The sequence below is a fragment of the Lepidochelys kempii genome, chromosome 3 (genome assembly GCF_965140265.1).
Source record: "Lepidochelys kempii isolate rLepKem1 chromosome 3, rLepKem1.hap2, whole genome shotgun sequence".
In the NCBI taxonomy this organism is placed as follows: Eukaryota; Metazoa; Chordata; order Testudines; family Cheloniidae; genus Lepidochelys; species Lepidochelys kempii.
Genome location: NC_133258.1, coordinates 157,791,546 through 157,803,765, shown reverse-complemented (window position 1 = coordinate 157,803,765; position 12,220 = coordinate 157,791,546). Strand labels below are relative to the sequence as shown.

Genomic DNA, 12,220 nt, shown 5'->3' with positions numbered 1-12,220 from the left:
CTCAAAAGTGTCCTCTCCCATAGGTGCTGGAACTAGGAGTGTGCGGGGTGCTGCAGCACCCCTGACTTGAAGTGTTTTCCATTATATACAGTTTTGTTCAATGGCTGTCAGCACCTCCACTATAAAAATTGTTCCAGCATCCCTGTCCCCTACAGCAAAAGATTGGGAAGGTAAAACTTGATATTCCTGGTACTTTTAGGGTACAAACAACAAGAAAAAAGTTTTGAATATTGTTTCAAATATTCATTATATATTCATAAATAAATCCATTTTTCTTTCTTTTGCAAGTTGCCTTTAAGGATATTAGAAACATTAGTAAGAAAAGAGGAATTGAGAAGAAGAAAATGTAAAGAATTTGAATGTAAAGAAAGTTAAAATATTTTGGGACAGATTCTCCCCTCAAATACTCATATGTGATTAATTTTGGCTTCAATGTGCATGGTTAACTGAGCGTACAGTTTGGTCCTAAAGATATTGTTGTAAAGTTTCAGTTCAACAGCGGGACAACAGCACAGCTGTAAGACCTGATGGGTAGATGCACATTTGATTTCTTCTTTTTCCTTGCTCATGGGTTGCTTGTCGGGGTTTCTTTCATTCACTATCTCCTGAACTCTTTGTTTTGGACCTGTGAGAAGGGAAAGGAACTGTGTATTGCATCTTGGGAATCAGAAGAAGTGATTAGGTCAAGAGCAGGAGACAGACTGAGTCAGCTGAGCCAGAATATTCATGCTTTGTCCCACCCCCCATGACATCATGGAATTCGAGGGAATTTCCACCAAAGGCAGAGCTCCTGGCTGGGAGAGTAGAATAGGGCAGTGGTTTTCAAACTTTTTTTCTGGGGACCCAGCTGAAGAAAATTGTTGATGCCCATGACCCAATGGAGCTGGGGATGAGGGGTTTCGGGTGTGGGAGGGGCTCAGGGCTGAGGCAGAGGGTTGGGATGCGGCGGTAAGGGACTCAGGGTGTGGGAGGGGGCTCTGGGCTGGGGCAGGGGGCTGGGGTGTGGGAGGGTGTCAGGGCTCTGGGCTGGGGGTGCAGGCTTTGGGGTGGGGCTGGGGATGAGGGGTTTGGAATGCAGGAAGGGGTTCTGGGTTTGGGAGGGGCTCAGGGCTGGGGCAGGGGATTGGGGTGCAGGGTTGGGGCACGGACTTATCTTCAGCGGCTCCTGGTCAGCGATGCAGCTGGGGTGCACAGACAGGCTTCCCGCCTATCCTGGCACCGTGGACCGTGCTGCACCCCGGAAGTGGCCAGCAGCAGGTCCGGCTCCTAGGCAGAGGCGCGCAAGTGGCTTCACACGACTCTCGCCCACAGGCCCTGCCCCCCCCCAGTTCCTGTTGGCCGGTTCCCAGCCAATGGGAGTGCAGAGCTGGTGCTCGGGGTGGGGACAGCATGCAGAGCCCTGTGGCCCTCCTGACTAGAAGCCAGACCCACTGCTGGCCGCTTCCGGGGCACAGAGTGGTGTCGAAACAGGTAGGCACTAGCCTGCCTTCGCTGGGCAGCATTGATGACGGGACTTTTAACATCCCAGTCGGCAGTGCTGACCAGAGCGACCTAGTGCCTGACATGCCATAACCCAATACTGGGTCGCGACCTGAAGTTTGAAAAATGCTGGAGTAGGGCATCATTCAAAGCAATGTTGAACTTGAGTTAAGCATAGTTTAATGTTATTAATACAAATTATATTAAACCTAATAGTAGGTTGAGAATGGAGTGAAGCTTCCCCTTGCTCACTGGACTGTAATCTAATGGCTCAATCCTCCAGTCCTTATTTACATGAAGATTCCTGCTGAAATCAGTAGGAATACTCGTGCTAATCAAGACTGCAGAGTGAGACCCTAACTGCTAGGAAAAGACCTATATTGTAAATGGAATCCCATATCCAATGCAACACATGAAAGCATAGTTACTTTATTTTTACATTTTAATATTTTTACAGTTAATACCAACAATAATGGCCCTTAGTCTGGGCACTTCCTCTCATGTAATAATTGTCTGTGCTAATGGCCGTTAACTGTTCCCACTGGTCATTGAAGTCTGTTTGCACTGTATCAGTAATAATGTTAATTTTGGGTGCCTGGACTTTATTATTTTATATTGTATTTTATAATATCCTATTCTATAATATTATAATTATTTACTCTGGGTCTTCTTTCTTGTTACCTCTTAAAGTGCAGTTCTACTTTAAAAAGTGACTGTAAAAGTATCAGAGGATAACAGGTTTGGTTTCTCTATTGATTTTTCCAAAGTTTACAGGTAAAATGATATTTTTTTCTAACTGCTAGCTTCACAAACTCATCTTAAGATCAGAGAGTCAAACTGTTTTTTTCTGGCTCTCTTGCATCATCACTTGTGGTAAAGCTTAGTTATATACCTGTACAACTGAAAACAATTGGGCTGCACAGGTGTAACTGACTACAGAATTTGACCCTGCAACTGTAACTTCACAAATCTGTTCATGATGGGTAAGTCAGAATAGAATGCAGTTCACTCTCCTATAGATATCTGAGCTTCTCAGGTTTAACAAAAATATAAAGTAAAATGCATGTTCTCATTAAATAATAAGGCAAAAAATATAACTCTGAAAGAACACAGGGATCAGATCAGTTGGGTGAGCAGGGGCCATTTTTACATAGTCACTTTTCTGACCATAACTGCACTTTCACCTTGGAATAACCTCCCGCTACTGATCCTCCAAGTGTCTTCTGTCATTTCCACTCTTTTCAAATCTCTCCTTATAACCCATTTCTCCCACAAATCTTTTCCAAGCTGGACTTCTCGACAGTGATCCCTTCCCAGTCTCATGCACCCAAAAGTCTGATTTTGCAGGGAGGGGGAAGAGAATTCTTTCATCCTAGATTAATTTTAAGGCGGTTCTAAAAGTCTCACCTGGTTGCACTACAGGGTTTTGTTTTGCATGTGTTTGAACTAGATACCTGCAATTTCCCGAAAATACTTCTCCAACCCCTAGGACTGATCCAGCCCTTCAGATCTGAGCATCCTCCAACTTCGGAGGTGTCAAGAACCAGCTCTAGATCTGAATTTTTTCCAGCCATGTGTAATTTGATTTTTTAACCTCCCCACATTCACTGTTCCAGCCTGTCAGTCCCTCAGACATTTTGCTTATGTTCTCTGGGGCAGGGACTGCGTCTGGCTCCCTAAAGCTCCTTTGACATTTATGAGTTACATTAGTGGCAGGCGGGAAGTGTTTGCGCTGTTGTACATGGTCGTGCCCGCGCAAGAGGAGCCTGTGGGACCCATCCGGGCAGTGCCCCGCAGGTGAGCCAGGACACGACTAATATTTTTATTTGTTCAGCGATTAGGGGCACAACAGTGTGGGGCTGCCTGGCCCTAGCCATCTCTGGGGGTGGAGACAGGGCAGCGGCCGGGTCCGGTTGCGAGGTGCGGGGCTGGCTACAGCTGCGGTATGGTAGGGGCGGACGGCTACAGGGGACCGGTTGCCGTTGGTCTGATCTCGCGCTGGCTGTTGGGCTCACGCCCGCGACCGTTAGCCGCGGCAGAGTCCCCGGAGTGGCCTCGCGCTCCCTCCTGGCCGCTGGCCTCCCCCTCTGCTCGCGGGAAAAGGGAGGAGGGGAGGGAATCCCTCTCGCGCGCGCGGCGTGTCTTTTGTGTTTGTACACACAGCGCCCGGCTCAGAGGTTGCGCGGGGGCAGAGATGAGGGAGGGAGGAAGGGGAGTGGGCGTGGCCAAGCCTTCCCTCCATTGTGCACCATTGGCCGCCTGGCGGAGGCCGGGGCGGGGCCGGGGCGGGAGAGGGCGGGGCCAGGCGGCGGGGACGGCCCTCGCGAGTCAGCCATCTTTCAATTGTGCTCTCAGCCGCCGCCGCCAGCAGCAGTAGCTGTAGCTCCTCCTCGCTTCCTCCCTCCCTGCACGGCAGCCGCTCTCAGCCCAAGCGGACGGGGGTAAGTCCCTGGCTCTCCCCCCAAGACTCCCCGCGCCCCGCCACTCGGCGGGGCCCCCATGGCCGCCCCCCAACCCGCCGCACAAACTTTTGGGGGCCAGAAATCGGTGCTGGGAAGCGGCAGCATCCGGAGTCCCCCTTCTCCTCGCCACCTTCCCCTGCTCAGCCAAGGAGCCTGAGCTGCTCCCTTCCCCAGCCCCCCCAGCCCCTCTTCGCTCGATCATTGCCCCCCTGTGCCCCCCTTACCCCCACTCCAGACCCCCACCAACACCCTCCCCAGCCCCTTAGCTACCTCCTGAGCCCAACATCTCCCCGGATCGGGGCTGGGAAGCAGCTGCAAAGAGGAGCCACTTGCCAGCCCAGGGTAACTCTCCTGCCTTCCTTCCCCTGCTCCCCACAGTTGTTGCTCAGCTTCACCATCTTGTCTCTTTTCTCTGGTCACCGACCATATTTTTTTCCTATTGCCTAAAAAACAATAAAAAAGGAAAGAAATTTGCAAAAGAAACAACCGCAACCCAGTGCATTTTTTTGCATTTTGATTGCAAACTTTTCCCCCATTCCCACTTGATCTGCACCCACATGGTTTGGAGTTCCTTGTATTTTTTGCATTATTTTTTGCAATTTTATTTTTTTCCCTCTTTGCAAAAGGACTAGGGCTGCATTTCGTGATTGTTTCCATTTTGTTCGGGTCTGGGAGATGAGTTTGCCAGTGAGAGGCGCTTGGGAGCGAGGCAGCCTTGGAAAAGCAATTGCACAGAAAGAGGCAGAGAGGCAGCACCAAAAACAACCCCCCAAAAAAGTTTGTTGCTTTCTTGAACTTAAGTCAGGCTCTTTTTGTTTGCGGAATAAATACCGATTTGCGTGTATTTGCTTTTTAATTTGCGGGCATAGCCGAGCGATTGCAATGGGCAGGTTGCTTTGCAGAAAGCACTGAGGGGCTGCTTGTCTACTTTCCCCCTCTCTACTGTTTTGAAAGAGGTATTTTTGCTCAATGCAGACTATAAATTGGATGCAAGCCCCCCAGTGTTTTTCAGGTAATATTTGGAGCACTTTTCAGCTGACGGGGGGAGAGCTACAGGGGGCAGTAACAATCTCTTATCTGTTGTTTGAATCGACCTATTTAGGTTTTGCTGCTGCATCGTTCCTGTTTAACGCTTGGGTGAAACTGCATTTTAATAATAATCTGAGGTCTTCAGACACTTAATTTCTTTTGCAATTAGATAAATTAGACCGATGGGCCTTTTTGGCTAGTGTGTTTTCTCTTAATTGAGCAGTTGAAAGGGAAGGATTCCTTTATGTGGCAAGCAGTTACCTAGAGTCGCAGGTTCTGTTGTTAGAAGTGTGGTGTTTGCATGGTACAGAGGTATAATCGGGATCATTTTAATTGTTCAATGTTGTACGTCTTTTGATTCTTGTTAGACAATATTTTTAAGGTGTAAAAGATAAATCTGCATTTCTGGAACATCTGAGCTAGTGGCTAGTTTGTTGCAGTGTGTGATCGCATGGTAATTTTTTACCGATAGGTGTAAGGAAGAGAAGTTTTCAGGAACATGGCTCGTACCAAGCAAACTGCCCGTAAATCCACTGGTGGTAAGGCACCTAGGAAGCAGCTCGCTACGAAAGCAGCTCGCAAGAGTGCGCCCTCTACTGGAGGGGTCAAGAAACCTCATCGCTACAGGTACAGAAATTACCAGGAACAAAGCTTGTGATGCAACATCCCCTTAACCAAACGGAAACGTTTATCGGAGCAGAACTTTTTGCATTGGGGGAACTTTGGTGGTTTTCTTTTTAATTCTTGATCAGGGTGATTTTTACAGTGCTTTCATTATTTCACTACTTGATTATGAACAAGTTTTAAATAATCCACAGTATGTTTTATGTTTAATATGTGCACAGTGGCTTAAATTTATTGTGTAGTAATAATAGGCTTATTGAATAGATTATTAATTTTGATTTATATTTATGCAATTAAGACCTCGTTTAAGCTTAAACAAATGTCATCCAAACATGTATGCACTTTGTGATTTAGCTTCTAATTAATTTAAGTATGGTAACAGAATTGGACTGAAACAAACTTTAATGCACAGAACTGATTTTAATTTACTTAAACTGGTACAATTTTGTCTTCACAGCTATTTTGCTATTTAATGAACTGACAGTGTAGTTAAGATATTCTACCATTAGAGGGCAGAACATGTCTACATATAAGCAGAATCTTTGCAAATAATTTTACGTTCAGTTAACCTAAAATGAAGACTTAAATAGAGGAGGAAATAGGTTAGAATTACAGGTAAATCTCTTGCTGACAATTATGTTGTAATAAACTCTTTCATCCGGAAGGATCCTTGCGCAATTAAGAGTTTTAACATACGATTGTTCATCTTGAGGGATGGTCATTGTTATTAAAGTGTGTGTGTTCCCTCTTCGAGAAGAGGAGCAGAAAGGCATTTTGGAAAGTGAATGTAATCTTGAAACACTGCAAATGCATATTTTAAGAATGTTTTAGTCTGCATTCATGGTCCATAAAGTAGTATTAGAGAATACAGATGAGAAGAGGGAGGTGGAAATTAATACTACAAATTAGTAAGTAACTTAAGGCAAAAAACCCCAAATGTTCATAATAAATGAAATATACACAATAATCATGCCAGAAATGAACTGTGTGTTTGCAAAAAGATGACATTAACATGAATTTTTAGTTAAAACACTAATGTAAGAAAACTTGATGAGATTTTAAGCTCTTAGAATAAAATATAACCAAGGATATGATGTTTTTCAATGCTGTTTTTATTGTCATAGCTACAGGGTAGGGAGGGAGTGACCTGTTTTTGATGCGAATTAGCTGGTTGAGGTAAATTCTTGGGGAGAGTCTGTGGCTTAACTTGACCAGATAACTCACGTTAACACTACAACTTGCTTTGTCTGCACTAAGTTTAACACATGTTGGTTAGTGTACGTTAGCTAATGTGTGGTACACCTTTTTTCCATGCTGAAGACAAGGCTTTGGAGGGCCTATTCTTGTAGCTTATCCATAGATGGAATGCCTATTGAAGTTAATATATGAGTGATGAGATCAGGCCCTCTTTGTATGTCAAGGTGTTTTTGTGTTGTAAATACTGAGATGCTTCTAGTAAAAACAGAGCATATACAAAACGTTCCTAGTTCAGATTAGAAGAACATGGGTTATTTGATATTCTAAAATGATACAGAATATTTGTAAATGTTAATTATTTTTTTATTAATTAAAAGGCCGGGTACTGTGGCTCTCCGTGAAATCAGACGTTATCAGAAGTCTACTGAACTTCTGATCCGCAAACTTCCCTTCCAGCGTCTGGTGCGTGAAATTGCTCAGGACTTCAAAACAGATCTGCGCTTCCAGAGCGCTGCTATTGGTGCTTTGCAGGTAAAATTTATTGGAAGACTGATTTATTTTTAGGCCTAATTTAAAAGAATTTTTTTGTGCATGGATGTCTGTAGATGAGTTTGTGAAACTCATGGCAGTTGTCGTACTGCTTAGATTTGTATGCATCTGTATTCATATTCAGAAGGTGGTTAAATGATGTCCCTGTCTGCTAGTGTGGATTCCTAATAGTTTGAGTACCGTTTAACAAAATGAGTTACCTGGTGTTTCCTTATGCAAATATCTAAAAACCTCACAAAGAACTAAAGAAGCATCCCTAACTGAAACCTCTAATATCTTTTAAAAAATAATTTAAACAGATTAACTCTTAGAGTACCTTGAATGCCTGAAAAAAGATTTATCATGGAAATAATTCATCATGACGAGAGAAGAACTGCTGGAATATTGTTGTAAATATGCACACAAACTAATCTGCAGTAACTTTTATATAAGTATCCTTATGCTGGTAAAACATGGAAATGACTTAAAAGAATATTTTCTTTAGAGCAGCAGCTGATAGGGCCATACTGTTGCCTTTGTTACTGTGGGGGAGAGGATGTGATAGGTCAGTTACATAAACTCATGTAATTGGCTGGGCTGTTTCTGTGGTTAGTCAAAATTTCACTCGATTGGTGGACTTCAGAAGTAGACATTTTCCGATTCAGTTCTAGGTGAATTGATGCTACTGTGTTCAACTCCCCCGAAGTAATTAACTTTTTGTTGTTGTATCATTTATAATTTGATAACATAATCTCGTCAATAAACTACTTTATAAAAATGCCATAAATATATTATTAAAATTGGAAATAGCTCTCAAAACATCTCTTACCTTATCAAATGCAGAAATAGTACTTTTCTCATAATAAACTGAGATAAATGTTCTATTCCTTCCCTCTCACTTAAATTTTGTAATAATTAACATCTTTGAAAGCCAAGCTCTTTGAGAGTAGATAACCTGTGTGTTTATAACTTAAGGTTTCAGGACACTCAAAAAACTTCACTGAGCACACATTTAGGTAACCAGGGCTTCCTAAAATACAGTTAGTATAACAATGATTAATAATTGCAGATTTGCTAGCATTTCAGTTATGTACCACAAGGTATATTGAGAAATTGGTGGCTTTTTATTGATCCTGCTCTTGGATTTATTTGGGCAACTTAAATCCTGAATAGTTCATTTTTTGTTACCTCTGCACATAAAAATAGTTTGACAATTTTCAATATTAAATTTTAATACAACTGTAACTTAATCATATAACTGGATAAAGCTGCTAATAGAATTATATTATAGCAGGGGTGGCCAACTGTGCTTTGCAAGCTGCATGTGGCTCTTCTACAATTAGTGTGGCTCGTGGTGTCCCCCTCCATGTCTCTCTCCCCCCCCCCAATTCTCTATCTACCAGATGAGAGGGGAGCTCGGGGCTTTTGCCCTGTGGCAGCATAGAGGGGTTAGGGGCTTCTGCCAGAGACAACTGGTGCCTGCTGAGAGTTGGGGAGGGACAAACCTTTAAATTGTGCCCCGCAACAGCTTGAGGCATGTCCCCAAACCTCAGCAGCTCTTCCCTGCAGCTCCCAGGTGTTAGCTCTGCTGCATGGAAAGGCAGCAGCATAAGGAAAGGTTCTCCCTGCAGCTCCCAGCTGTTTGCCCACTGCCACAGGCCGCAGCTCCCAGCTTGCTGGCTCCAGCAGCTGTTGTGCAGAGAGGGGGCCTGGCGGCACCATGTGACCAAGCAGGGCCAGCAAATCCTGGCAAAAATCTGGGGGACATGACCCCCCATGCCTCCCCATGCGTTGCCTCTGGTTTCTGCCCAATGTAGAGGGGGGTCTCGGTGTTTCAGCCCTGCGGAGCATACGTGCTGAGGCTTGGGACTTCAGCAGAAGTGGGGCTGGAGCCCTGACCCTAGGCAGGGTTCTCCTGCAGGGCTGTAGCCCTGAGACCCCCCTCTCCCGTCAGGGCTGAAGTCCAAAGCCCTGACAGGCGCACCCCAACTCTTAAACTTCTGAAGGTTATTGTATTCAGCACGGGGGGTGAGTAAGTTTGGCCACTCCTGCGTTATAACAGGTTTCAGAGGAACAGCCGTGTTAGTCTGTATTCGCAAAAAGAAAAGGAGTACTTGTGGCACCTTAGAGACTAACCAATTTATTTGAGCATGAGCTTTCGTGAGCTACAGCTCACTTCAATAAAGTCTGCTGCAGTTTCCACGGTAAACATCTGATGAAGTGAGCTGTAGCTCACGAAAGCTCATGCTCAAATAAATTGGTTAGTCTCTAAGGTGCCACAAGTACTCCTTTTCTTCCTGCGTTATAGCATCCTTTCTTCTCTTCTCATTGTGAAAAATAGTAGTGCCTACTTGTCTTGTTAAAGTTCTGTGTTCAGGTAATTAGAAGGACCAAATGTTTCAAGTGGGTGGCTTGTCTCTAAATGATTTTGCTTTATTATTTCTAAAGCAAACGTCTGTGGTTCTGACCCATACATGCTTAACTTCAACAGCTGATTTTAGTGGGGCATCACATGCTTAAAGTTAAGCATTTGCATAATTGTGGGCTTGTGGCGTGAGGCTTTTAAATCCTTAACTGGTGTTTTAAAACCTAGTGGGAGATTCTCAAGATTTTGGGGTTTGTCTACACTAGTTTTTTTAACCTGGAATTAATTGATTGCAAATTAACTCAAGGCTGCTAAAACACTTCAAAGGCTAATTTGGACATACCCCTTTTGTTTCAGGATAGAAACCTTTGGTTTACTCTAGTGCTCAGCGTAATGGTAATCTTGCAAGGCAAAAAGGGCATGTGTGTTTGTTTTTCCAATCCTGTTAGCTCATCCTACTTACCTGAACATGATTGAAAAGCCCTATTAAGATGCAGGATAATTTGTATTGAGGCTATGTTGTAAACTGTGTTCCCTTCCCCCACAGGCTTTAACTTGAGCACTTTGCTATATGTTAAAGGCAGCGTGTCTGGTCTACACTAGGCTTTTAACATATGTTCGGCCTTGTTGTCGGTAGGAAAAGCTGTGTGCTGAACTCAAAATAACTAATTCCAGGAAAAATCCTAGTGAGGAAGGGTAGTTTTCACTTGAATTAGCAGGTCAAGTTAAAGAAGATGTGGGAGCCTAAGCACCTTTTGCTCGTCGAGACACGCCTTTACTAGTGCTACAGTTGTCCTATTATTCCATTCACAAGTACAAGTCAAAAGAAAGTTCAGCATCAGTCAATCTACTGTGTGAAAACTTTAAGCAGTCTTCCAAATTTGCTTTACAGGTATAGAAGCTGAAGAGCATCTGTATTGGCTTTGTACCTGTTTCTGTATTTTGCATTTTAGAAGCTAACTTGAAGGTTACTTGATATTAGAATTCAGACTCTTGCTCACTTCAAACAGTGTAAGCTGTTCTACTGAGTTTAGTGTCACTCTGAATCATCATAATGGGCTTAAAGTTCCTAGTCAAAGTATTTTAAAATGATTAAATATTTCTTTATTTAATTGTAGGAGTACTGTTGTAGCTATAATACTTCCCAATATCTTATGTTTTGGTCAAAGTATCTCTGTAATCATCTTCCAGAGAATATCCGCTAAATAGCAGAGGTATACCAAACTTTATTTGGCTGAAAGTACAGAAAATCATTATCTGTGGAAATAAAAGTAATACAGGTTGGCTGTTTGTAGGGAAGCAGTGAGAGAGACTGCCACACTATTGAAAATACTAAACTGTTGCTATCTTTAATAGATATGTTCCTAGACTTACGATTACTTGAGATTCTGTCATGGACTCCTATATTCTTTTAGGTGCTGTGTGTGTAAAAAGTCTTTAACTCTTTGTTTCTTCTATAATAGGAGGCAAGTGAAGCCTACCTGGTTGGCCTGTTTGAAGATACCAACCTCTGTGCTATCCATGCCAAACGTGTCACAATCATGCCAAAAGATATCCAGCTAGCACGCCGCATACGTGGAGAGCGTGCTTAAACTCCACTATGGTGGGTTTGTCCTTCTCAATACAAATCTCTTCTTCCTGTTATTGGTAGTAATGAACGTTAGATATTTTTTTTCCATGGGGTTAAAAGGTACCTAAGTATATGGTTGCAAATGGAAACATAGGGGACAGAATCGGGTATTGGCAAGTTTTTTTTCCATTTTCATTTGTGTGTGGATTTTTAATATAAATGCGGGGACATAGAGCATTAATGCAGTCAAAAATGTTTCAGTGAACAAGTTTCAACAATTCAACTTTATAGCAATTATAAATAAACCTGTCAAATTTTTCTGGACAATGCCAGCATTTGGATTTTTTTAAAACAAGTAAATTTCTTATCGATGGCAATTAAATGGTGTTTGTAGCATTTTTATCATACAGTAGATTCCATCCATTCGCTATACTTTTCTAACTGAGTTGTCCTACATGCAAGTACATGTTTTTAATGTTGTCTGTCTTCTGTGCTGTTCCTGTAAGTTTGCTATTAAAATACATTAAACGACACCTGCTTTTAGTCTTGTTTTTTAAACCTTCTACTTGGATCGTCCGAGAGTGGTTCAATGTGTAGGGTTTTGGACAACTTTTCTACCTATTCCTCTTCCTGTTCCAGGTTTAATACTGAAAAGTAACATTTCCAGCATTGTTTTAACGTTCACTCAGGCCCAGAAGAGTGTGTCCTTGCAATAACTGTGAAGTAACTGCTTTTTTTAAAAAGAAAAAAGTTTCCTCACTGGTGGAGGAAAGTGAGAGCTTTGAGCCTCTAATCAAAAAGTGTTGCTTAACCCTGAAGTGATAAGTGTATTAAATAGGTAAAGAGACTGGGATGTGGAAGTAGTATGGAAAGCAAGAAGAAAGTCATTGGGTAAGAGTTCTAAATTTCACTATATATTTTTTTTTAAAAAAAAATTGTTGGTAATTTGACTTTTTTTTTTTTTTT

At 42.8% G+C, this 12,220-nt stretch overlaps 1 protein-coding gene across 1 annotated transcript; it reads left to right on the top strand.

Moving 5' to 3' along the window:
- Nucleotides 1–3,810: 3,810 nt before the first annotated feature.
- On the top strand, nucleotides 3,811–11,787 carry H3-3A (H3.3 histone A). Its single transcript, XM_073338703.1, has 4 exons — nucleotides 3,811–3,920; nucleotides 5,443–5,597; nucleotides 7,169–7,322; nucleotides 11,148–11,787. The coding sequence occupies exons 2-4, from the start codon at nucleotides 5,470–5,472 to the stop codon at nucleotides 11,274–11,276; spliced, it is 411 nt and encodes a 136-aa protein (XP_073194804.1). The 5' UTR covers nucleotides 3,811–3,920; nucleotides 5,443–5,469; the 3' UTR covers nucleotides 11,277–11,787.
- Nucleotides 11,788–12,220: the final 433 nt, after the last annotated feature.